General features: G+C 39.8%; 1 protein-coding gene across 4 annotated transcripts in view; it reads left to right on the top strand.

Annotated features, from left to right (window-relative positions):
• LOC129771664 (uncharacterized) overlaps positions 1–27,885 on the top strand; it is a 555,494-nt gene that overhangs the window by 483,305 nt on the left and 44,304 nt on the right. For all 4 annotated transcript variants that reach the window (XR_008742445.1, XM_055775546.1, XM_055775548.1 and 1 more), the window contains one exon: positions 13,817–15,863. Coding sequence is in view for 3 of the 4 variants with exons in the window: in XM_055775546.1 (XP_055631521.1) it covers positions 13,817–15,863 (2,047 nt within the window). In the remaining variant the exon portion in view is untranslated. The remainder of the gene's footprint in view (positions 1–13,816; positions 15,864–27,885) is intronic.

Below are 27,885 nucleotides of genomic sequence, written 5' to 3'. Positions count from 1 at the left end.
TACATCAGTTGCACACGACTTCAAGATAGTGTTTTTTCGACGCAAATCGATGGAAGCTTTGATCGGTTCAGATTGCCCAGAATAGTATTCGAGTGGATTGATACCATTTCTTGTTTCCGAACGGAAACTTATTCAGCCTTCTTTTCCTGTGCAGCTGCATCAAGCTGTTCTACGGAACGGAATATTTATTTCTCATCTGCTATTCATGGAAATGTGGAAAATGTTATGATATAGTTTTCTGCAAGAAAAATAAGCGATGAAAGTGGATTACGCACAAGCACAAACTTTATTTGTTTGTATTTAATTAAAGTTCATGTGCTTATATTTTTCTTTGCAACTTTGCAACAGTGGAAACATATGTGACTTTTCTTCGTCTTGACATTTATCTCTGACGTCTACCAAAGTTAAAAGTTTCTCTAGAACTGAATTAATTGAAATGTGTATGCGAACTTCAGTTGGACAGTATAATACGTTGTACTCGAAGCTGGAAGACTGTTGATTTGAAGCTCATCACTGAGGTCACGAGACGTTTGCAATGGCATCATCTCATTGAACACTGATGAAACTGTTGGTTGAGTCATACCAAGCAAAATGTTTCTTCCTTTATTACATTAATTTGGTACGACCAGAAGTCAGAAGGTTCAAAACGTCCACTAATTTTAATTCTTCAGGAATAGTAATGCTTCTGAAAATTATTTGGAACACTGTTGTAACCGAAATATTTTCAATTACTTCTCGGCTAAGCCGGAAATACTGCCAAAATCTTGAAACAAAAGAATAATTATTTTCGTTTATATCGAAAACGTAAATAAGACAAACTTACTCATTTCACTTGGCGAAAAGCGTGCTCGCTTGTTCACTATCGCTGCCTTTAAAAAAACATTTCGCATTTTTTTTATAATTGTAATGTATGTAATGTAAATGTAATGTAAATAACATCAAGTTGAATTTGTTTTTCGATCTTTTTTGATCTTTGCAATAGCCGTGCACTTTGCCTTGTTTATGATATTCCTCCTCGAGACAAAGTTTGCTCGAAATCTAGTAGGGGAGGTGGGGGTAAAACGGACATGTTAAAAATAACTTCAGTTATGTCTTTTGAAACTCATGCTTTCCAAAATTTAAATGCAGTTTCTTGCAATTCAATATACTATTTTACGAATTAATCGAACCAAATGTTTTTTTTTTCAAAAAAATGTTTAACCCTTTCGATACGAGCGTCGTCTATAGACGATGTAAAGAAACCCACTAATCTGGCCACATTGTTTAGGGCAAAAGCAGGTCTAGTGAGAATTGACACCGTTGAAAGGTAGGAAGAATAGGGTAGAAGAGAGATATACAGAATCCGAACAAACTCAAAAAAGATAGTTTCTCCTTTTTTCCTCCTACAACGACTCGATCAATTCGTACTCAAACACTAGCCAGTAAACTTTTAGTAGTTTACTATTTCTCTAGTTTATTGTTACTAGTGAATTGACTTCCACTTTTTATTCGGCCCGGTGTAACCGTGCTATTATTCCTGAATTTATTGGCAATATTCCTACTACTGCCGCCCTCACCACTAATAATTTCCTGAAAAATATTCCAATTTATTCTCAATTTTATTTTCACTTCCAATCCACCTGCTATTCGATTTTTTTTTGTTTTGATTCTGTATATCTCCCTTCTACTCTATTCTACCTACCTATCAACGGCGTCAATTCTCACTAGACCGGCTTTTGCCCCAAACAATGTGGCCAGATTAGTGGGTTTCTTTACAGACGACATCAGGGTGATACTGTACAGTGTACATTAGGGTGCCAATGAAAATGGTCATCTCGAATTTCAAAAAGTTACCCTATAAAAAATGTTCTCCACCTCGAAAAAAAACATCCTAAGTAAAATATCAGCTCAATCGGATTTAAGGGAGAGTGGCGCAAAGCGGACAAAGTTTGAGTTTTTTGAAAATCTAAAAATCAGAGTAAAGGAAATCGGGGTTTACGAAAAAAAATTTTGCCAAATGTCTTAAAATGACATGAAACGTCTAGATCTAAAGAAAAAAGACCAAAAAGAAAAAGTCACAGGAGGGTTGTGTCCGAGACACGACCGCATAGTTGACGTAAGATTCCCTTAGGCCATATGTTGATTTTGGATATGTCTGAAGAATTACATCGTAAAACTCTTTGATAATGATTTGATGGCCCTGAAAAGGGCAATTTTGTTTGATTGTTGGATATTGTTAGTTCACTCCACCAGTTTTTACCGAGTAGTGATGACAGAAAGATGGTAAACAGTCGTTGGATGGTGCGTATCAGATAAACTTGGTTTTTATTTATGAAATATGAAATAAATCGTTCCATATATCATGTCATTTTTGACACAACTACTACCATATACAATTTTTCACTTACACTTGTGCTAAATTTTTCACAATACACGATCGGCCATTGATATGAAATTTAACGAAGCAACCAACATTAAAGTTCCAAATTTAAATTTTATTTGCTAGAATTAATCGTATCACTCACCTTACTTTCAATATAAAAATGCCGTCAACTTGCATATATTTGCAAAGCCGATTTCCCCTGGGCACCTTGATTTTGATGTCTCTGTTAGTGAATACATTTCGGTAGGAACAAAAGCACCCCCTACTTTCATGTATTTGCAATGCCGATTTTCCCCAGGCAGCCTGGTTTTGATGTCTCTGTTAGGGAACACATTTCGGTAGGAACAAAAGTTCCCCCTACTTTCATGTATTTGCAATGTTGATTTCACCCAGGCAGCTTGGTTTTGATGTCTCTGTTAGTGAACACATCTCGGTAGGAACAAAAGTTCCGCATACTTTCATGTATTTGCAATGTGGATTTCCCCGAGGCAGCTTGATTTTGATGTCTCTGTTAGTGAACACATGTCGGTAGGAACAAAAGCCCCCCCCCCCTACTTTCATGTATTTGCAATGCCAGTTCCCCCAGGCAGCTTGGTCTTGACGTCTCTGTTAGGGACCCGCCGCATGTGTAGTCAATTTCGACCAATCAGAAGTGGGTATTTCCGTTAGGATAAGGGTTGAGATTTTTCAATTGTTCGATAGTTAGTTTCGTGACATATATTATTTAACTCAATGTGAAAAATTGTTATAAAGTGCCGAAATTGATTGACGCAAAAATCTTATCAATCCATCATGAAACGACTGAGCAATAACCGTTTGAAATTGGACAATTTTCACGATGTGCTCGATTTTCGATTTTCAATTTGTACCCCAATATGTTCCCGAAAGACGTAATCCTAAGTCAAAAAACAGCATCTGCAGTCTTTATATCTTGGGGGAGTGGAAATAAAATGCAGCGCTTCAGTGAAATATCTAGGTGTTATCCTAGATGCTAAACTCAACTGGAATGCGCACTTAGATGCAATAATCAGTAAGGCCAATACAGCCCTATGGGCATGTTCTAAAATGATAAGAAGAACATGGGGTTTTAAACCAAAAATGGTAATGTGGGCCTACACTGCCATTGTGCGGCCTAGAATAACCTATGCCTCATTAGTCTGGTGGCCAAAGACCAAGGAGACTGTAGCTACAAAAAAGCTAAACAAACTCCAACGACTAGCATGCATTGCAATTACTGGAGCAATGCGAAGCACACCCTCGAAGGCACTGGAGGCTATCCTTCACTTACTACCTCTGAACCAACATGTTCAGCTAGAGGCTAAGAAAAGCGCTCTAAAGCTTAAACAATGGAAAAAAATACTAGACGGAGACAAAATTGGTCACTTGAGCATCCTGAATCTCTTACCCGTAGGACCATCCTCAGAGATGAACAGTGATTGGATGGAACCTAGGACTAACTACGACATTCCATACAGTCTAATCGAACCTTCTCGTTCAATATGGAATGAAGGTGGTCCCAGTGTTCGTAATGGTTCAATCATGTTCTACACTGATGGGTCAAAAATGGGAAGCAGAACAGGTGCTGGAGTGTATGGTCCCAGAACAAAAATCTCTGTAGCTATGGGAAACTGGCCAACAGTTTTTCAAGCAGAAATAGCTGCGATAATAGAATGCTCAAATGTCTGCCTTAAAAGAAAATATAGACATGCTAACATCTGCATATTCTCAGACAGTCAAGCGGCACTTAAAGCTCTAAATGCTTTTAAATGCTCCTCAAAAATTGTCTGGGAATGCATTCTCCTCTTACGGCAACTAAGTCGGATAAGTTCGGTACAACTGTACTGGATTCCTGGCCATTGTGGAATAGAGGGAAACGAGCGAGCAGATGAACTTGCCAGGAACGGCTCAAGCTCACCTTTCACTGGTCCAGAACCATTCTGTGGAATATCTGACTGTGTGTTGAAAGGTGAACTGAAGAACTGGGAAGACCGGGAAGTGTTAGCCAACTGGTTGGCGGTACAACTTAACCAGTCAAAAAAATTTATCACGCCGAGTTTTAAAATTACTCAACAATTGCTGAGTCTTAATAAGAAAGATTTAGACACAATCACAGGCCTTATAACAGGACACTGTCCGAGTAAATACCATCTCAAAAACATAGGTTTAGTGCAAGATGATATTTGTCGTTTTTGTAATACCGAAAGCGAAACCTCGGAACATTTGCTCTGTAATTGTGGAGCTCTAACTAGACGCAGACTTCAATACCTTGATAAGGCTATTCTGGAGCCCTAGGAAATTTGGTCTGCGTCGCCGATCAGGATTATAAAATCTATCAAACAGAGTATTCCTGATTGGCACCTATCTCGCTATAGCTTTCAGTCTACTTCTTCATCAATAAGCAGTAGGTAAGCTTGAAGCGGAGTACAAAAAAAATGGGATATACCACAATAGTTCAGAATAATGGACGCAGTGGTTCACATCCAACAGGGAAAAAAAAAGATCTAGTGTCATCTCGAAATGAATTTTTTGGTCAAAAATCGGCACTCTGGGACTTGTTTTTTTTCGGAAAACGAGACGAAAAGTATGGTTTGGGTGCCAATAAAAATAGTTATCTCGATTTTCCATTCGGAACTTGCTACGAAATGTTGTTTTGCACGATAATATACCCTATGCAAAATATTAGCTCATTCGGACTTCATTTACTGGTGTAACAAACGTTACAATTTGTTTTTTTTTTTTGAAAAACGAAAAATCACCGGAAATCGAGGTATTCTAAAAAAATTGATGCAAAATGTCTTAAAATTGCATTACTTGTCGTTTCATACCATTGTAAAACATTTGGCACTAATTTTTTTTTCGAAAACTCCGATTTCCTTTACTCTCCTCTTGGGTGATTTTTCAATTTTCAAAAAACTCAAACTTTGACCGCTTTGCGCCACTCACCCTTAAGTTCGATTGAGCTGAAATTTAGCATAAGGTGTTTTTTCGAGGTGGTGAACATTTTGTATATGGTAACTTTTTGAAATTTTAGGATCGATTTATTCCCATACATACATTGGCACCCTAGTGTACATCGATCTTACCAGCGCGATATGCTTGCTCAAGCTCCAACGGATACTTGATTGTAAAAAAATCAATTCAATTCAATGCAAAATGTTCGTTTCGATCTATAATTTTTTTTTCTGTTGATTTGATGTTGACGCTGAACACAATCAAACGGAATATGTTTCAAAGCCTGTCCACGTTAAATTTCGGACACTTTTCTTTCAGTGTAGTTTATGAAATATTTCACTAATCAATGAAATATTTCACTTACATGACAGCTGAAACCCTCTTCTTTATTTCGATGTCCAACATGTTTACAACATGTCAGTTTGGTAAAAGCGCCATTTTCGAATCAAGTGGAAGTACGTAAACGCATTTTGCGCGAACGGCAGCAAAATCCAACGCTGTCGGTACGCGATCTCGCCAAAAAGCTAAAACTGCCGAAGATTACCGTGTTTAGTTTGTGCAAATCGATTGACCAGCGCCTCACTGTGGATCGGAAGGTTGGAAGCGGAAAAAATCGAAAAGTATGCTCCCGACAGATGGACCGAAAGGTGGTTGTCATTATTGAGAAACATTCTAAACCTTCAGTTAGAAATGTGGCTCGAAAGGTTGGAAAATCTAAATCGTATGTACAAAAAGTGGAGCGAGGCATGGACTGAAGGCGTACAAAATGAAAAAGGTGCCCAATCGTGATGATAAGCAAAATTTCACTACAAAAAGTCGTGCTAAGATGCTCTACACTCAGTTTTTGCAAAAAATGTTCATGCACCATAATGGACGATGAAACTTATGTTCTCGAAGACTTCAAACAGCTTCCGGGTCTCGCTTTTTACATTGCAATGCGAAGGAATGTAGTCGAGTGTTTCCGGACCAGGAAGTAGTCTAAATACCCCAAAAAGTACTTGGTTTGGCAGACAATATGCAGTTGTGGCCGAAAATCCTAATTTTCGTCTCTACCGGCACTACCAACAAAGATGTCTGCAAGAAGGAATGTCTCCAGAAGCGGTTGCTACCATTCATAAGAAGCCACGACTTTCCAGCGTTGTTTTGGCCAGATTTGGCCTCTTGTCACTATGCAAAATCCATCCTGGAATGGTATAATACACATGAGATCAAATATGTGCCAAAAACAGCAAATCCACCGAACTGTCCAGAACTTCGCCCAGTGGAAAAGTACTGAGCTCTGATTAAGCGAAAACTATTCGAAACTAAGAAGAAAGCGAATGGCATTAATGATTTCAAGAGGAGATGGAAAAGCGCATATCTGAGGATACTGTACGGATCCTAATGGCAGATGTTCCCAAGAAAGTTCGTGAATTTTACAGACAACGTAATTAACATCGAAGTAAGCTTTCCTTGTTTTAGATATAAGTCTATTTTACTGAAATAAACAATCGGTTTTGTTTTATTACGTAAATTTTTGTTTTACTGGCATCATTTTGGTGTCCGAAATTTAACGTGGATAGGCTTTATAACCGCTCTACATTATCCAATATTGGGCGGCTCATTATGATTTTGACATTGGAAACATCTCCAAGCTGTATCACATATTCAGATGAAACTCCTCTCATTTGTAAAAAAAAACCTCGAACAAACGCTCCAGTGATTAGTTTTTGCTAACTTTTCTCGTCGCCGAAAAGTTTGACATACGTTCATCTTGTTAACATGTTTGCGCTCGCAAATTTAACGATTCTGTTTGGTATTTTTCCATTCGAATATTTTCGCCTTCGCACCCCGTTCCCCGGCGCTATGCAAATGTTTACTTTGCGGTGGCTTCCCGATGCCGATGCCATTCAAATGAGCGACAGAGGAGAGTAAATTTTATTACCTCATTTGAATCGTAGCGTTTACTTTCGGCTGTTTTGAACAAACCTACCCCCGGCCACCTCTTTTTTCGCGCAACCCGTGTTTGCGTGTTTTCCGAAAGGCTTCCCCCTTAATCACACGAGAGGAGCTGTTCCGCTTCGGTGAAAAGCCTGGGCTTTGGCGGATCGTGTCACGCGAGTTTTCCGAGCGGCGTGATTCTGTCTTCGCATCACAAGAAGAATCATACAATTAAGTCAATAGCAAACTTTGAGAGAAAGAGAAGAATAAGTTTTCATCGACGTGGTTTCGCTAGATATACTTTACGTAGTTTTGAACCAAACTAAACGTGAACCAAGAACCAAACGTGAAAGAACGAATCTTTCGATCGGTCTCACACCAGTATTATTCTCTCTCAAATATGCGATATAAATCGTGCAGCAATCATGACTAGAGGGCAAAACAAACAAAAACCAACATTTTTTTCTGTGCCACAATGATGACAAATGGCGTCAATGTCAGCCTTGGGGATGTTGCTCTCCAATTCCAGCTCAAAGTGAGGGCATTATAAAAAATCCTCCCATCGCCTAATGTGAGTTTTTATCGCTTGTAATTGTAACGAATGAAACGAGAAAGACTCAGTGGAAAGTAATAATAAAGTATTTTGAGCACGAAATTGTTTTATGATTAGTTTGGCGAAAAGTTTGGGCGCGTTTGCAGAACAGCAGCCGACGCGATTCTAGAGCACGAGACATACACTCTCACTGGTATGCTCACATCCGAGCGGTGAAATCAACGATTCGGAAAAGCACAGAAAATAAAATCGTGAACAAACTTTTATGTCACGCCAACGCCATAAATTACTCAGGTGTTGTTTATAACCTTCTCGTCGACCCCGTGATTCGAGCAGTCAAAACTGGTTGTTTTTGGCAAATGTAAAGAATTGGTGCACTCCCACCCACACAGACACACAGTCGCTGGCCCCAAAGCTAAGTATTATACGTCAAAACTGATAAGACGTATGTCATTTAGTAGAGAATGAATAATATTTTTGAGTCATAAGAGCAAACGTGTTCACAAGAAAGCGAGCGTGATAATACATAGATATAACTGGCGCCACGCTTCTTTTTTTTCAACCATCATTTTTGCCAATTTTCAGTACAAATATGTCCAAACATGGTATCTTATTCTTTTATATTCTTTTATGTTTGTTGGTATCAACAATATTTGATTGTTTCTGAATAAGGGTATTGACCGTATTAATCAACATAGACCGAGACGATTGTTTGTTATCTTTTAAATAACAATCCAGGTTCTATTCTGGGTATGAAAAAGTTCTTTGTTTTGTTATGTTCACTCTTAGTCCCGAATGAAGATGGTCGGAGAGTAAAAAATGATCCATCGTACAATCTCACGATTGCTTGCTGTACTCTCTTCGCGCCATGATTATTTCAAGCAAATACAAGGGTGTGGAGAAATGAGCGAATTAACTTTTCCATACATGCTAAGAGAATAGAATCAATGGTAATAAATGTACTTTTAATTTTTTGCATGCCATTCTTAATACATTCGAGAAAAAATAGAGGAGGTTGTATTCAAGATACGACCGCATTGTTGACGTAGAACTATGCTGTTATTTTATGAAAGTCGCATGTTTATAACTTCGGATACTATTCTATAATGCTGTGAAATTTTAGAAATAACTGTTTGGTAGAATGTCATGTCATCATGCTACTTGTTATTTAGTACTGCCTCAGTGGAATCGCACCTTAAGCATCGTTCTTACAACGTAAACCAAGCGTCAAACAAGCATTCCCCATAGCATTCATATAGAGCCATACATTAGTAGCTTGAAGCTACTAAGACTATAAACACTTCTCATCATTTTGCATTATTCTCAAAACAAACGCTTCTGTTAATATTACTGGTCTCGAAAAAAATTGCATTACTTTCTCATGCTCAAGATAAGCGCAGCTGTCATCCTTAGTGAAGAAATATACAAACACTTATCTCCTTTTTGCGCTCTTCTCAACAGAAGCCCTTCCTGTTAATATTTCCGGTCCAGATTAGCTTAGCTCTCATCCTTTGTGGAGAGAGTTTGCGAAACGGAAATTCCAGAACATTTATTTTCTTGGTGAGCTGACGATAGCCTAGCTTGATGATTCCCCACACAATTGTGTAGCTCAGAACCTTAATGCACTGGCGTCAGTTTGACGCAATGATTGCAATGCCAGAGACATCAGCGAGTGAGTAATTTGGTCGCGTCCACAGCTCAATCCGAAACGAAGAAATGTGATGACGCAAAATAAGGAAGAACAAGCACTATTCATTGCTTTGAAAACAGAACGTGACTGAAACTTTGGCTCAGCGAAATCCTCTGTTTATACTCTAGGCAACTATTCCCCTTCATCCTTCTTCTTCTTTTCCTTTGTTCACGGGAACTTTAAATCTTATGATTCCCCCTTCGTTGCTCGTCGATAAGTGGCCCATTATAGACAGCTCTGTTCGGGAAAGCACACAAATGGACAGAACAAATGTATGGGGAAATCGAAACGCTTAAAGTTTTCATGAATTTCAACCATTTACACACCAGGGGATCGTAATGTATAGCATATCAAACAAATCTTAGCGAATTTTCTATTCGTTTGGTATGTAAATCGCCAAAATCCGTTCATGACAGGAATAGTTATTAACGTTAACTTTATTTCATTAAAACGTGACCTGTTTTCTGATTTGGCACCCTTAATGAAAGACGTAGTTGCTAGTGGTATGATTTTGGGCATATACCACATTTTAATATGAATTTGAGTAGTACCTCTAAATCCCCCCATAAATATCAATATTTAAAGAATTTTTTTAGTACTGAATTTTTGATAAAAAAAATTGTTTGATAATATTTCTCGATACACCATAGTACTTTCAGTATTTTTTTCAAATTTTAATCTCGAAGCTTTTGAGAATGGCGTGAATTGAAAATTACGTTTTTCACCATAGATTCTATGATAATAGGAGTTTAAAAAAAATATTCAAAATTTCTTATTTGTTACTCTATACAGTAAAACCTGTTTTTGTGCGATTATTTTTGTGTGGTCTTCTGTTCTTGTGCGGTTTTTTTGTGCATTTTTTTTTTGTGCGGTATATATCTTACAAATTTAAATCCACTAACACAATACAATCACCAGTTTCATGGAAAGAAAAATTACATTGAAAGCGGTGAAAAATGGAGAAAAAATAGTATCTTAATAGTATCCCTGTCTCAATCAATCATCGTAACATAATGAAAAAAAAAATCACAAATATAAAATACACGTATGAACATATTTAAAAGCAGTATTCGGCCTCTTAACTTAATTTAAAAATTACTATGTTTCGAATCACCAAATAGTTTTGGGCGGTACAGTTTTGTTTCTGAAGTTTTGAAAAACAATAACAGATCAAATATACGTGTTATTTGAATGAAAATGGATCTGAAAATTTAAAAATTGAATTTTCGATAGAATTTCTTCTAATTTTCATTTTCATGCCCTGTTGGGAATGGTGTTTTTTACAATAGCTCTTCAATTCAGAAAAATTACCTAATTTTCAGATTTAATATAAAATTTCAGACGGTGAAAACATTGAAAGATATATTCGTACTCGAGTTTTTCGGAAAAATAAATCACGCATGTCAAAAAATGCAAACGAATATAAAAAAATTTCAAAATATAAAAAAAAAATGTTTGTGGTGGTCCAAAAACATTTTTTCCCTATTTTCCGTTATTTTTTTTCTTGAAGGCTGAGTTTTTTTTATATAACATATTTAAAATTCAGAGAGGCCTTTTTTTTGTTCTGTTCTTTAGTTATGATTTTTCAAAGCCAACCGATGGTACGAAAAATCATGTTTCCCCTTCTTTCAAAAAAGGTATGTTTTAAAAATTCATAACTTTTGAACTACTGGACCGATTCAGATGATCAATATATCAACTTGAAGCCAGTGAGCCAAAACCTGCGCAAAAATTGGGTTTCAGTTGCATAGATGCAGTATAGTCGCATAAGAATATCGAACGAAAAACTGAAAACATGTCAAATTTGAAAAATCATAACTCATAATCGAAAAAAGACTCCTCTCTGATATTCGGGTATGGTATGCGAAAGTGTAAACGTCGAACGCCGTTTTTTCACCTGCGAACAACTGCTCCAACGGCATAAAAGAAAGGGTTTTTGCATCGAATGGAAACGCTGAAATGGGAGGTCCTATCCCACCCACCGTATTCTCCAGACATTGCTCCGCCCGATTACTACCTTTTTCGATGCAACATGGCCTGGTTGACCAGCACTTCTCCAATTTTGATGAAGTCGAAAATTGGACCGATTCGTGCTTAGCCGACAAACCGACTGATTAGTTCCGCAAAGGGATCCGTGAATTGCCAGAAAGATGGGAAAAAAGTTGTAACGATGGGCAGTACTTTGAATATTAAATTTTGCAAAATTAAGCATTCATTTTTGAAAAAAAAACCAAGAAACTTACCGGTACTCCTATTATAAAAAAAAACAAATACAATCAATAATTATGAAAACAAAGTCCATTCTTTCCTGGATTCCTCGAGTCGAGAAGACGCACCATGCTAGATATGGGGTACAGCTGATTAATGGTCAGCTGCATCCCAATAGGAAGTATCCCGTGTCGGGCACAGGTACAGAGCATTGAAGACAGCAACATCACAATTACGAAAACACTTGTAATACTAACCTCGAGCCAACCTCGATTAATCGGTTACTTATTACTAACATAGTTATAAGGCAAACATTGTCGAAATATTGAACTCCCGGCCCCGTCAGGTTGACGCCATATGAGCCTTAATAAAAATATATATTTTGGATAAAAAAAAGTCCATTCTTTTGCAAGTACACTATTTTTTTCAAAGATGTTTATCATCGAAATCGGTCCAGTACTTCAAAAGTTATGATTTTTTGAAAAAAGTGACTACCCTAATGAAAAAATAGAAAAATGCGAGTCTAATCTTTTGCGATAAAGAACACAATTACCACTTTTTACGAAACTCTGTATATTGGCTGTATATTAGAGTGGCTGCATGGTAGGGCACATAACTCGAGAAGTAAGCAAGCGAACGGAGCCAAATTTGGCATACGGAGGTTTGAAGGGACACGAAACATTTCTATGGTGGATAGACATTCCTCCCCCTTCTTTAAGAGGGGCTGCAATACAAATGAAGCATAAATTTCTGCATAACTCAAAACACACATTTCTACATAACTCGAGAATTAATCAAGCAAATGGAACCAAATTTGGCATGAGGGTTTTTGGGTACGAGAAATGTTTCTATGATGATATGACCAATGGGGGTCCCATAGAAACATTACACATATTTCAACCGAATGTGACAATTGAAAATTTGAAAATTTGGACCTATGAACGTTCGCTTAGCAAGAAAACGTGAATGTTTGAAGGTATTGATAACAAAAAATTAATTTTGGGCGGGATGAAGTTTGCCGGTTGCACAGTTGCACATAAAAAAAAAAGTTTTGTACCTTAAACACCCAAAGTATTGTTGCAGTTTTCATCTTAAAGTAGGCATTTGAGGCGCTATGTAGTATTATTTCTGACGTTGAACGTAACGTTGAATAAGTTCATTTGTGAATGTCTGATAAATGTAATACATGTGTTTATCCCCCACGAAAAATCTTGCATATCGAGTACTCAAACATTAAAATAAATTCTTCATCCGAGTTTCTTTAAATCTCATCTATGAGGTCGTCGTAGATTTATCACCACAATAAGATCCCCTCGACAAGTTATGCTGTTTGCATTCGCAAAATCGTCGTGAACTGGTAAACAAAAAGCTTCTTCCAGTCGGCGTCGAATGCCTTTTTTCCTCATACGCCAATGGGGATTTCACGAAGGACTAAGGGCTACCTTTTTTTGGCCGTCTTGGACCGGTACATCACCGAACGCGCCACCGATGCGGAACGGTGGTAAATTCCTACTCGCCCAATGTAAAAACCGAAGAGAAAAAACAAACTGAAAATCCTACGAAACATTGCACGGAACAAAGAAGTGGGATTCCAGCGCTTCCGAAATACTCGCATAGATTTTTCATTATTACCATTTTTCCGGGCGATGGTATTCCAGTTTCTATGATTTTTTTTCCGGCGTTAATTCTGTCATTGTTACAACACAGGTAACCAGGCCATTCGATTACGGTTGCTTGACTTGCTCATTTTCAGCAGTTGCGAAACTGTGATGCCACCTAGCTTGGTTCGACTAAACCATGAAAACCCACAGTTGGAAATAGTATCAATTCCCGGCAGAGCTTCGCTATCTCGCTTTGTATTGCAGGGAGTTACATCCGCTGGTGCATGTGTCCGGTTTGGCGGACGGGTTTTGTTCGCAAAAAGGACACGTGCTATCGGGCTGATACTTTCTCTCTCCCCGGTTGGAAACTAATACTCAATATATGGCGCCAAAGGATCCGACAAACTTTTGCAGGATGAGCACGTGAAGTGGTAATAATGAGTTTTGTTAAATGGGTTCGAGTTTCGAGTTTAATCCCTTTGTTAAGTCTCCAATAGTAATACATCGTCTTATTTCTATCTCTCTTACAGCCATCCACGGACAAATCCAAGCGAACATGGGGTCAGCGACTCAAACTGAGCAAATCGCCCAGCTCCGTTTCCAACGCAAGCACTAACTCGAGCACAATCTCCACTGCCAAATCCTCCTCTTCGTCTTCCTCGTCAACATCCACGATAAAAGTGCTAGATTACTCCAAGCTTCAGCATAGGCAGCAGCAGCAGCAACAACAACAGCACCCGCAGTTTGGATACTGCCCTCCACCCAATGTCCCCCTGGCGATAACCACCCACCCAATGAAGTATGCCGAATCGCCTTGGGTGTACGGCACGATGCGTGGAATGCCACCACCGATGCCACCGATGCACCCTTCCCATCACCCGGGGATGGTTCACCCGATGGCCGCCATGTTTTGCACCATTCCAGGATCGGCGGCTCCAACCGCCGAGGTGGCGGTGGTCATCTGCTGCTGTCCCGAGTATCTCAACGGTACGAAAAGGGACGTGAAGAAGGCGAGTGTCTGCAAGAAATGCAAAGGTTCACGGCTTCCGCTGGCCCCTTTTGGTGGCACGATGAGAATCGCCTCGGGGGCAACATTTATGGCCCCGCTCCCAACCGGAAGCGCTGGGACAGTTAAACTGGCATCCACTTATGGCAAGAAGACGCGACCTTCAATTCTGGGTAGCAATGGCGATCCGTATGATTTTATGAGACGATCCCGCCTAGGTCAGTCCGAACAAACAAAATCTGTGAAAAGCACAATCAAAGATAAGCTTAGAGGACGAGCGAAAAGTACAAGTCCCTCCAAAGGACGTAGTAGAACAGATAAAAGGACACCTTCACCCTCGGGAGGCAAAGGTAGCAATAGCCGAAGTTTGAGCGCAAGTCGCAATGGTACCAACAACAACAAAGAACTAAAAGATTGTTGGGTAGAACCAGAAGAGGTACCGATTGTTGAACCGGAAACAACGGTCACCCGTAAATCGATTCTGCGGTGTGATATTAATCCGTACGATTTAATCTCACTCAGCAGCGGGCTAAACAATGAGTTTTCCCCAACCAGCGAAACGGACGATTATGACCTATCGATTCACTCCCAAAAGTACGAAAATCTTCTAGACACGCTCTACGCAAACCGGTACAATCCGGCCATCAACAACATAGCCGCAATATCGGGCCAAAGAATCAAACTTTTCGACGGAGAGTCGGCCCCACCCGTATACGACGATGTGGACGAATTCGTTCACGATCCGGTTGAGGTACAAAACGATCCCGGTACGGAAAGCCGCGTGGAAGTTATCCCTGAACGTCCACCTCGCACCAAACAGAAACAAGACCCTCCAAAAGAAGACGATAGTAAATCCCCGCCCACCCAGATCTCGCCCGAAGTGACTCAAAGTGCAATAAAATCAATCCTGAAGAGACCAAGTTCGGTCACAAGTGCACCGAGTAGTGGAATTCCGGACAATCCCGGCTATGACACGATTCGTCTCAACCAAACGCTGGTTAAGCGTCTGGCCAAGCTAACCTCGGACGAGGGAGCCTTCTCCAAAAACAGTACAGTCAGCGCAAGACACATGCGAACCTCCCCCGCCAAAGACAAAGACCTCAGGCGTAATTCCGGTTCACAGTTCTACCTTCCAAACCCGCTAAATAGCTCCGGAGGGAACACAGCTTCCCTTGGGTCACGCAAAAAGGTTCATTTTTTAGTGGAGAATGAGGTCATCGACGATGACAAATTGTTCGCCCAGCTGCTGCTGTCGGAGAGTGGCGGCGCCAACCATATGCGGCCAACCATTTGTCCGACGGTGACTCTAGTGGAGGTGACACCCGAAGAGGGGTCCCCGCAGAATGGGAATACAGCGGAGGAGCTCGATGCAGACGATCAACGGCAGAGCAACGATCAGAGTGGCATACGGAAAGGTGTGGAGTCGATCACCCTCATTGAGTATAACGGGACATCACAGATCAGTGGGAAGAATGGAACTACTGAAGACGAGGGCAGTCAGGCGTCTGCTGCTGGGGATCTGTCCTCTGCCGACGGTGCCAGTGAAGCTAATCATGAAAACAGTAATGGAGGTGAGTCCATGTTAAAATTTCTTATGTATTCAATTGACCATCGAAATAATTTCTTTGGATTTCATCGAAATAACTTTCTTTGCTACCAGTCGATCGTAATAACATTACATTCACACGTATTGCTATTTGGATTACTCCCCTTTGTGTCGTGTTATACAAATCTGGCTACCGACGACAGTTATTTGTTAAGAAAACTGTTTCTTTAGAAAAATAGTTTGAGATGGATTACGAGCGCATTGTGCCAATGGCGATGAATGAAATAGCGGACAAAATGGAATCTTTGATCATGGAATGGGATAGAGAATATTTAACCATATCAGAAAGACCGCATTATTTCGCTGATTTCTATCAAAATGAATCGTCCTGGTTTGAATAAATTATGCTCGCTCTGGCCAGTCTTGTGTCTGCCCCATACAGCATTCTACAACTTGCCGCTGAGTATCGATCGCAGCATCTTGCGCTTAAAGACTCCAAGTCTCCACTAAGCGACTTTCTGAGCGTCTACGCTAACGTCACAAACGAGTCAAATATTTCTCACAATATCAGGGCAGCGTGAGAAATATTTGACGAATTAGAACCGTCAAGTATATCACAAATCAGTTTGCGAAGTTGTAATGCATCCTCCATATAGTCCGGACCTGGCACCAAGCGATTACCACCCTTTTCTCGCATTGCAAAACCAGGGTTCAACATTTTCGAAGACGAAACATTAAAATCGACTCTCCTTCCAGTCGCTTCGCATCGACTAGGACTACTTCGGCATTCGCCGTCAGCATGACTTTTTAACGCTAGTTTCTAATCAATTATTTTCTGACAAACGGTTATTCTAATTGAGGTGACAAATGAATACAAATCAGCATCTTTGTTCAGCCTGACTGCAATCCACAACTACTACTCCACCCTGACATGTAACTCGTTGTCCGCGTACACAATCTCGTTTTAACGTCCATATGAAGTAAAACGAAAACTTGATTTCTGATGCAGAAAAGTAGTTACACCATTAATTTTTCGACGTAGAACTACGTCTTTCAGGAAGGGTGCCAATCAAAATCAAAATGAATCAGAAAACAGGTCTTGTTTTTATGAAATAAAGTTAACGTTAATAACTATTTTCACTGTGAACGAATTTTCATGATTTGCATACCAATCGAATCGGAAATTCTCTATGATTTGTTTGATATGCTATGTATTACAATTCGCTAATCACTAAACGGTTTAAATTCATGAAAACTGGAAGAATTTTCTTTTTTCCCATACATTTGTGCTGCTAACCATACCCATATTTCGATTGCTTATAACTCAAACATTTCATAATAGATCGGAAAGATGTTTACCTCAATTGCTAGGAAATATTTCTACGCGTCTATCACAATTAATTAAATGTTATTTTTCATGCGATAAACAATTGAATAACTGTAAAATGTCAAGCGTTATCTAAACGCCCTAGCAGCCAAGTTTTGATTGGCTCGATTTACGGTTTTCCCACCACAGACTTCAAAATTGATGTACCTGTGGAAATTCGCTTTGCGAATATACATGCACGTCGGAGGTATTTGTGTTCTCACCGAGCTGTGTTTCTCCAACACGGACTTCAAAATTAATGTGCCATCTACATTCTCTTTCATTAATAACTCAGCGGCAAAAGCATATCCTGATGTGTTCGACGATAAGGAGTGTGAAAGGGAACCTCGTTTATCAAACTTTATGGCCAAACTGGAGCAAAATCTGTCCGATAGACCGTGGTTGTCGGAAGAGAATGTCCATGAAGATAATCGATCAACTAAGATAGACCATTTGACGTGTTGCTCTAGATTTGTCGATGAAAAATGAAATGAGCAAGGGGCGTCAGTGGAATAATTAGCGAAGAGGGGGCTCGAATGACTTTTGATTTATGTTGACATAGAACTACTGGAAAGAGTAAAAACTCATTTCCAGTTGAATGCGAAGACCGATGGCTTCATAGTACCCTGACTATGCTCAGCTGAATATGACTTCGCCGAGCCCTGTGCAAAGTATCCTGAGTGCTAAAACATTGGGATAGAAAAAGATAAAAAATGGGTAGGTTATATCTATGATATAACCGCAAGGTTGACGTAGGACTAGCTTAGCTGAGCAATCATTTGTTTGTATTGTAATTCGTGATTAATTGAAACAGTTTCCGAATTGAACTCAATATATTTGCTTTGTGAGTAAAAATATTAAACAAATGCCATGTGAGGTTAATGCATCCATTGTGATAGATTATGTTCTTCGTTACAAGTAAATTGAGTCCTCTTTTATGTTTGACGTGATACCAAGGACAAAATATGTGAACCGAAGAATTATCAAACGATTATTTTATTTTACATTTCCCTCTGAAGTTTGCATCTCTCAAGTGTACGTACTTCTCGAACCGCGAATTTGCTTGAAATTAGAAAGTTCATTCACCTCTAGTGTCTGCACGATTTTCCCTGGTTCCTAAGTTTAGAAGGTCGTAGTAAGGAAACATATTCTAGTCTACGCAAAGGCAAGCGAGTACAAAAGTACTCGCAGTTTGCATTCATTTGCAAAGCCGATTTCCCCAGAAAACTTAGATTTTAAGTCTGTCTTGCAAGAATTTGCAATGTCAATTTCCCCACGCTATATGGGTTTGAAGTCTGTGTTGGGCAAACACATTTCAGTCGGAACAAAAATACCCCCGACTTGCATGAATTTTCAATGCCGATTTCCTCCAGGCACCTTGGTTTTGAAATCTCTGTTAGGGAACATATTTTGGTGGGAACAAAAGCTCCCCCTACTTTCATCTTTCATCTCCAACGCTGCTTGGCTTTGAAGTCTGTGTTAGGGAACATTTTTCGGCGAGAACAAAAATACCCCTACTTTCATGTATTTGCAATGCCAATTTTCCCAAGGCTGTTTGGTTTTGATAGTGTTGAGGAAACCGTATATCGGGCCAATCAAAACTAGGCAGTTAGGGCGTTTAGATAACGCTTAACATTTTACAGTTATTCAATTGTTTTTCTGATAAAAAATAACATTTTATTAATTGCGATAAATGCGTAGAAATATTTCCTATAAATTGATGCAAACATCTTTCCCATCCGGTAAGGTATGTTCGAGTTATAGGCATTCGAAATCTTTCATTTTTTCCTGCATGTTCTGTGTTTAGGTTTTCATTTTACCCCCCATATATTCCGGTTAGACGTAGTCCCACGTCAAAAATCGATTGCACCCAGGTTTTTTTACGCGGATTTTTCAATTGACGCGGTTTTTTACACGGATTTTTCAATTAATGCGAATTTTTTTCACGCGGTACCGCGTAAAAAACCAGTGCAATATCGCATCTCTTCCTCAGCTCACATAGCAGTAGAGTGTACAAACCACAAATGAATCTTATAGCAACAACAGATAACCTCATTCGTGAGGAAAACCGAACTATAGCTACCAGTAACCAACGAAATTGCAGGAAAAAACTTCGGAAACGAGCAACACTCAACTTTTTACTTCCGTTCTAAGTAAAGACAGTCCCATTTGCTATCTATCATTAGGTGACATGGTCTTTTTACGCGGATTTTTCAATTAACGCGGTTTTTACGCAGATTTTAGAATTAACGCGGGTTTTTCTTACGAGGTACATATCCCCCGCGTAAAAAAAAACTGGGTGTACTAGAGTTTTTCGCCAATACGGACCAAGACTACTATGAGAGAGACATTATGGAGCCGTCTTTAAAATGGCAACAAATTGTACAACAAAAAGGTGCGTATTCGACCCAAAACGAACAATCCGAAACATCTTAAATGAAGTTTTGGATTTCACGCCAAAAAGGGATTTATTTTTTCCCACCCTAATAACTAGTTTGATTTGTAATTACATCATGAATAGAAAATTAAGCAAACGCCTTTTTTTACGAAATTATAGCTCAGTTCGATAAACTTATTGCGCACTTCGTCCTTTTCACGGCCGGCGAAACCGTCCGTAATCGAGTACCGTTCTGGATCATATTTCGGACGCTTAAGGCATATGATGCAGAAAACAGATCTAAACTTTATTCACAGGTATTATTTGGTTGATATTTTTAATAAATTAGTTCAATATGCTTTAAAGCTTTCTACTTTGATTGAAAACATAAAAAAATCATCGAATAAAATGCTTTTCAAATGAAGCGAATAAGAATCAAACTTCGAAAGTGCTCACGCTAAGGAAACGTCAAACACAAACGATAATGACTAGTGTTGTAAGATCTCTGCCGATTATGTTATAATTCAAATGTAGTTCTCATGTGGAATGATAGTGAAACCAAGAGATTACTCTAAATAAGCAATTGTGATATTAATTTTATAGTTATATCATCAGTGCATTAAGCATTTCAAGATATTAAAAGACGGGTGGGTAATGTCGGGGACATAACCGGAGTGACGTAGGACTATACAAAGGGGACAGCTTTTGCTAAATATATATTTTACATATATTGTTTTATTTTCTTCTGCTACGTGAATACCTACCTATCTACCTGAAAAATGGATTAGTTTACTGTTTACTCTTCATGAACATGTTGGGGATTCTGAAAAGAACCTTTGGTGTTGTGTTTTTGCGTTTTTCTTTTACAAACTTTCTCAATTTTTTCTCGCTGTCTTATAGTTAATTCTTGATTTTTTTCCGAAGGCTTTGTACTTATTAAATGTTCAACGCCGGGCATCTTTCGACGTATGCACATATCGTACAATCAAAATGATGGCTGTGATAGGGGATGCATAGGTGGTCATCAGCTCATTCACTATCATATATTTCACTATTGAGCACATTACCGTACCTTAAACTGTTTCCGTGTTTCGGAGACGAATGAATTGTAAGATTTGTAGTTTCCGCAAACAAAGTAAATAAAAATGAAAAAGAACTGAGGTTTTGGAGACGAACTCTACGATCTGTCGAGAAATAAACGAGCTATAAGCGTTCTGAAAAACCAACAGTAAATACATGGACGAATGACCTTCGGATTAAAGCCCTTTAAAATAAGAACAGAGCAGCAGGAAATACATAGAGGCGAATGAACTGCAAAGTTCAAAGCCTCTTAGAAACAAAGAAAGAAGAATAAGGAAATACATAGCTCATCATGTTTCTCCTTAGTTATTTTTCTATACAATGCAGATGTAACGTCATTCATTTTTCAACATCAGTTATCAACCAAAGAAAGCAGTTCTTGCTACCGAGAAAATTCGTTAATGCCATCCTGCATACAATGTGTTGCAATTTGAAGCCATTTTTAATTCGGAAACCATGCATGGGTTTGTGAAAACTGAATGATCAATTTAAAAGACCCCAACCACCAATAACTTCAAGAACAAGATAAACAAAATAAATCAGTTTATATTATATGTCATATTATGTCTCTTTAGAATGCATTGGTATTGTGAAAAACTTTCAATAACTCTTCTTTGAAAGGTTTAATGGCCCTGAAAAGCGCCATGTTTTACGGTGGCTGGTTTTGCCACCAAAGTATAAAAAAACTTTTTCCTTCTTCTACCTGCTTCCGTTTTGCGATTGCGTTTGCCACTCGCTGAAACTAGTTGTTGCCACCGAACCGAATGTGCTCTGTTCTGTTCGGTTTTGCGGGTTTTTTTTATTGTTGTGAGCAGCTTTGCAAGCCAACTCGAGCACTCCGGCGGCCGAAATTCTATAACCGCTATTAGGTATACTGGTGCTCCGGCACCAATCCGTTGATGCTATGTGATGTGAAACGATGCCACACAACCACACTGATTTACGGTTTGAAAGAGAATGATATATTTTTCAGCGGATCCGCGCCTTTTGTACTCTAGCGGTACACACTCACAGGATAGAGACAAATCAGCAGACTAAGCCAAAGGGGCGAGTCCAACGAGACGAACGAAAGAGCGTTAAAAGGCAGCGATAGAGGCGAATGAACTGAAAAGTTTAAACCCTCTTAAAGCCAAAAAGAAGAAGAAGAAAAGGCAGCGATGGCAAAAAAATACATTCATTACGATTTGTTCGCTCGTTGGATTCACATGCAGGCTAAAAAGGGTCCTTTTCAGGATCACAAAATTATCTTTAATCTAAAGAGTTTATTGTTTTGTTATCACTCGATATCCCCATCTTGTTCGGCTAAACCTTGTGACATGTTGTACAGTAAATTACATTTAATTCGACGTGACGAAACACCACTCAGTGTCGCATTGGAGGCGATTTTAACCTGTAATTGAACATTTGCGATGACAGTGGTACAGTGTCGACTTTCGATGTGGGGTCATAATTTGGACCTCGAACTTTATGTTTACAAAAATGTCCAACTAAATATGTCGCATTACAGGTCCGTCCAATTAGCTGAATGTCGAGCTAAATGTAAATTACTGTACTTTCAATCTAGAAGCAATTTAAAAATTAATGAATATTGAATAATCGGGAAAGTCCCCAACCATAAATAAGCTCAGAACAACTGCCAAATTCATATACTCATCATATACTGGCAAACAAATTATGAAAAAATCAATTTGTGTTTTATTATTATTTTGGATATTATTTTAGAAAGCATTGAACTGTATTTCGTAAACTCTTTTTTGAAAGGTTTAATGGCCCTGATAAGCGCCGTGTTTTACGGAATTTTAGAAAACTTAATACTCGTGGTTTTGAAAAAAAAACCATTTCGAACGCCCTCGATGCCGCCTTATTCTGGATTTGCCACCAAAGAACAAACTTTTTTCTTCTGCTACCAGCTGCAGTTTTGCGATTGCGTTTGCCACTCGCTGCAACTGCCTGTTGTTGTCTTGATGTCCACCGAACCGAATGTGTTCTGTTCTGAATGCGGGTTTTCTTATCGTCACGAGCAGCTTTACCAGCCAACTCGATCACTTCGACGGCCGAAACTATATAACGCCGGCTAGGTGGACTGGTGCACTGGTACTAACGCGCTCGGCCTAGCTACCCTTGCGGGGAACTCCAGATCAACACGGTTCGGGCGGGATTTTGCCTTTCCCTTCACTTTTCCTCCTTTGCCAGACATGGCTGCTTGGGTTGGTTTGTTGAAGTGTTTTGATGCGAACCGATGTGGTGTACGGTTTGAATGAGAATGATCGTTACGGCAGCGGAGCGGGGATTTTTAAGCTGACTGGCTGGCTCGAGAATTACGCATGTGTGAGACTGCGACCAATGTTTCGTTCATTTTTTTCTTTTTCCTTTCCAATCGTGCTTCATTCTATTTCGCTGCTGCTCTGGTTGCCCGTTTTGGTCGGTACGATTTGAGGAGCTCAAAATGGACCAATCAAAAATGGGCACATAGTGCATTTGGACAATGCTTGATATTTCACAATTATTCAATTATTTATCTCAAGAAAAATGAAATGTTATTCATTATGATAGATGCGTAGATATATTTCCTATCAATTGATGCCAAAACCATTGCGATCTATTGAGAAATGCTCGAGTTATAAGCGTTCCAAATCTTGCATTTTTTCCTACTTGTTCAGTGCCTAGATTTCCATTTCACCCCCTATATCTTCCGGTTAGACGTAGTCCTACGTCAAAACAAAGTGTCCGAAATATGATTCAGAACGGTACTCCGATAAGTATACCTGTCGCATTTGATGAGGAGAAGAATCTCCTTCAATTGTCGAAACACCATCCTGAAAAAATTACTGTTTTGTGCGTTACGTTCCTTCATGAGACTTGATGATCAAGTGGAATAAGGAATATCTTATTATAGTTATCAATAAGATTGTAGTTTAAGTGTTTACTACTACTACTACGTTTTTGTTTTTGAGATACCTTGAACTTTACAGTTCATTCGCGTCTATAGATATTGACGTTGAAACCACAATGGTATAATAATGAGAAAAGAAACTGAGAGTTTGCATCTAGCTCTGTGATGCATTCTTCCTTCATGCAAAACAAATTATTTCCAAAATGAGCTGACAATCAACCATCTACGACAGAACAGATGACACAAATGTGAGTTCTTGTCTGTACCGAAGCCAATCTACCGGACAACGATTTGGAGTATTACAACAGACGGTTCTTATTTACATATGAACTGTATGATTAACCCACTTCTGTCGGTCGCCCATTTCCTCCGCTTGGGAATTGGACCCGTGAAGTAGCAGTAAAACAAGGAATGTTTAAAATAAACATTTGTCTTTGAAAGAAACGCTCCGACATGAAGATAGTTGTAGCAATCGGCCAGAGAGTGGGATGGGAAGTTTCATCCCACAGTTTGTTGCTGTTCCAAAGTGCCAAAGAACAATCGACTACTAGAGGCGACAGGCAGGGTCCAAGCCCGGGATGATCTGGGAGACCGTACACTAAACGAGTGAGTATAGAGCCGCTACGTAAAACTTCATCCCAATCTCAATTCGCTATCTTATTTTAACAATGTTGGATCGAGACGAATTGGGCCGGAAAATCCGTAACAGCAATGAAGCAACCAACTGAAACAACGCCGTTTGTTTGAATATCGTAGCCATCGTTTCCACCATCCTTTTTCCACAGCAGCAACCGAAAGGATTATCTGTTGTAGTATTTTTTCTCACCAGTGGGAACTGCAGCAAACCGTGGTGGGAGGTGGGGTTGGAGATATAGAAGGACCAACCGCTCGTCCAGCAGATTCCAGATTTGCCAAACGCCATCGTCATCGTATCTCCTCAAACGACGAAGGGACTGATGACCGTTCATCATTCCCGGCACCAGAACCAATCGGAACGAATCGAAATCAAAGAAGATGCAGCAGTTGCGAGAGAGAGAGAGAGAGATTTGAAAATTGAGACATATTGAATAGCACCCCGGGGTGCTTTCTAGATAACTACGTATTCCGTTGAAGATGTCTCGAGGAAATGGATTTTCTTTGTCCTTGTTCGGTGGCGAAATACTGTGTAGTGAGACGTTTGCAGCAGATGGAAATGGCTCGAGTTGTTTTACATCATAATAAATCAATCAATTTAATGGCTTGCAGCAGTGAGTCACCTTCGATCCGGATCCGGACAGTAGAATACGGAAACCCAGAAGTGACGAACGGAACACACAAATGAGGCTTACTGAGTAGCGTTATCGATATCCGAGTGATTCAAACTTGAGACTCTCTGATTGATTGGTTAAACTTTTCCTGATGAGAAAACGTAACATCAGCCAAATTGAATTGTTTTATTCAATTACTTTTGAGTAGATGAGCATGTTTTGTTGTAATTTCAAAGTAAAACAACGAATGCAATCATTCGTCACACATGGTTGATTACATATTCATTGTTCGAAATGCTCTCCGAAGTAATTATTATCCAATGCAACAATACACTCACCTCATAGCAGCGTTGATCGATTATTTATCGACCATTGAGGGGAACCCATTTTCCGAACACAATCACGCACACCAAAATTAATTTCAAATTAATTTAAGTCTGAGTGTGATCGCGTGACATAATTGAAAGCACTTTTTCACCAACTCCAACTCGGGTTTTGATTCTAATTGTTTCGAAATGATTCGGTGCATTCGGTGACCACTCAACCCGTGGGCCAAACAATTAGAAACGACATAAACGTTGTCAATCATCGACTCATTTGGCCGTTTCCAACCCCTAAAATAGGGAAAATGAAGCTCCAGTCAGTAAACGCTTCGAAATGAATTTTCAAGCTACCTAAATTTGACGCTTTATGCCATCGCCGCATGCCTCGCGGCAACGATTGGCGAGGAAAGCCAGCGGACGCCACCACCACCGCCGCCGCAAAAAGTATGCCACAGTTATTCCCAGGGCACAGACCCAGAACGAGCTCATAATCTTCATTGTAGATAGCGAGTTTATTCCGTTCAATTCGATTATTTTATAGACTTTATTACGACCCGACCTTGTTCTTGCAGTTTTGCGGCAGTTGTTGCGCGCAGCGAGCGTTTGTTCATCGGTCCCCTCAGGCTGCCGGCAAGTTTTGGGTCGTTTTCCGTTCGAACTCTTCGGTGGCAACAGTAATCCAATCAGAAAGTTTTGATTCGATTTTATTTTTCCATTTTTTTGACCTTTTTTTATTCAATTTTTCACGGATTGAGTGTGTGTGGGGGTGGTGCGTGGGGCGGTTCATCGTGCACACACTGACAGTCAGCAAATCTTTTCACCTGGATTTATTCGATTTTTGGGTCGGGTTCTCCCAGCTCGTTTCTTCAGAAATTGAGAATTGATATCTGCTGGAGTAGTCCGGGATTAATCCGTTCGGTGCTCTTGCGCTTTTGGTGGACTCTGCTCTATACGTTGATGTTTTGCTCCTTGGAAAATAACTCAAGCAACCGATAGTTAGTGTTACATTGAGGCCTTGAGAGTGTTTTCGTTTTGAATTTAACAAAGTTTTATGATGGTGCCATGTCAAAACGGCACTATTTTACGTAAAACTTTGTTAAATAAAAAGGGGTGATTAAGGGGGTATTCAAGTGTAGAGGCACGAAATTCGGACGTGTTTTGGAGCTCCGAAAAAATAAAAAAAAAAATATTTTGCTATACATTACATCATGTCTTCGTAGCCACATTGGTTGCGCGTTCGCTCAGTAAGCGATCGATCGTGAGCTCGAAACTCAGGGCCCTCGGCAACTTCCGTGCATCGCTATTCAACAAGCATCAAACATGCGTCTAATGCACGCAGATGTTGCACTAAATTGCTGTATGAGATACGTACATGGACTGAGCCGCTTTGATCATGTGAGTCATCTGCAACAGAACCTCATTGGGTGTCCTCTACAAAACCGTTAAGCGTACTGATCACGCGTCTTCTTGTGAAATCTATTAAAGACGCAGACTCCTGGCATAATTCATCGAAAACTGATCCAAACTCGTGGGCGACGTTTGCAGAACCTAGTGATACCATCCAACAACACGGCATGCTATGCTAATTCATTCTTCATTCGAGGTGTGGTAAACTGGAGCTCATTACCTCCGCTGTAGTAATCGGAAGGAATATTTAAGAGTGACAGCAACCACTTTTGGAATTGAATTTATTTAGAATAGAATAGTAAAGAATAGGTTACATCATGATTAAAAGGCGAACACGAAATTATTGCGGCACATTCAACAGGGCATAGCTTTTTTTACCATTGGGTAAAAATCAACCAAATTTTGCATACTTTCTCATTGATGTGTATTGTCTACATGCTCTCAAACTGGAAGTCGTGTTTTTCGATTCAACGGAAATGGAGGTGAACCAACGCGAGTCGAGAGAACAAATTCTTTCCAAACACCTGGAACTTCCTGACCTGTCGCACCGGCAGTTGGGAAAAATGTTGAACATTCACCATTCAACCGTCTCCAGAGTGTTGTAGCGGTTCCAGGAGCGGTTGACGTTGGACGACGGCAAAGGAGCTGGAAGAAAACCGGGACCGGAGAACAAACAGACGGAGAGAAAGGTGAAGCGGATGATTAAAGCAAATCCCTACGTCTCAAGCCGTAATTTGGCTAAAAAGATCGGCATGTCGCAGAGCTACGTCCAGAATGCAAAGAAAAGAGCTGGACTACATACATACAAGGTACAGAACTTCCCAAACCGCGATGAGCGGCAACAATCGACGGCTAAAACTTGGGCACGGAAGCTCTACGAGACGATGCTGACAAAATATGGCTGCTGTGTGATGGACGACGAAACGTATATAAAAGCCGATTTTGAGCAAATTCCGGGGTTGGAATTTTTCGCCGGCAAGAGCAAGTTCGATGTGGACGACAAATTTATGAAGAAGAAAATGTCGAAGTTCGCCTCCAAATATCTCGTTTGGCAGGCCATCTGCTCTTGCGGACTGAGGAGTGAGCCTTTCGTGATAAAGGGCACAGTAAATGGCGAGATCTATAAATCTGAGTGCCTCGAGAAACGCCTTTTGCCGTTCTTGCAGCAGCACGACGAAGCTCCGCTATTTTGGCCAGATTTGGCATCATGCCACTATTCTAAAAGTGTCCTGGAGTGGTATGAGGCCAATTCTGTCCATATTGTTCCAAAGGACATGAACCCGCCAAACTGTCCGGAGCTGCGCCCGGTGGAGCAGTACTGGGCAATAATGAAGCGGGAACTTCGGAAGAGCAA

The sequence above is a fragment of the Toxorhynchites rutilus genome, chromosome 2 (assembly GCF_029784135.1).
Source record: "Toxorhynchites rutilus septentrionalis strain SRP chromosome 2, ASM2978413v1, whole genome shotgun sequence".
Classification (NCBI taxonomy): domain Eukaryota; kingdom Metazoa; phylum Arthropoda; class Insecta; order Diptera; family Culicidae; genus Toxorhynchites; species Toxorhynchites rutilus.
The sequence above is the reverse complement of the archived record's forward strand: the minus strand, read 5'-3'. Positions and strand labels throughout refer to the sequence as shown.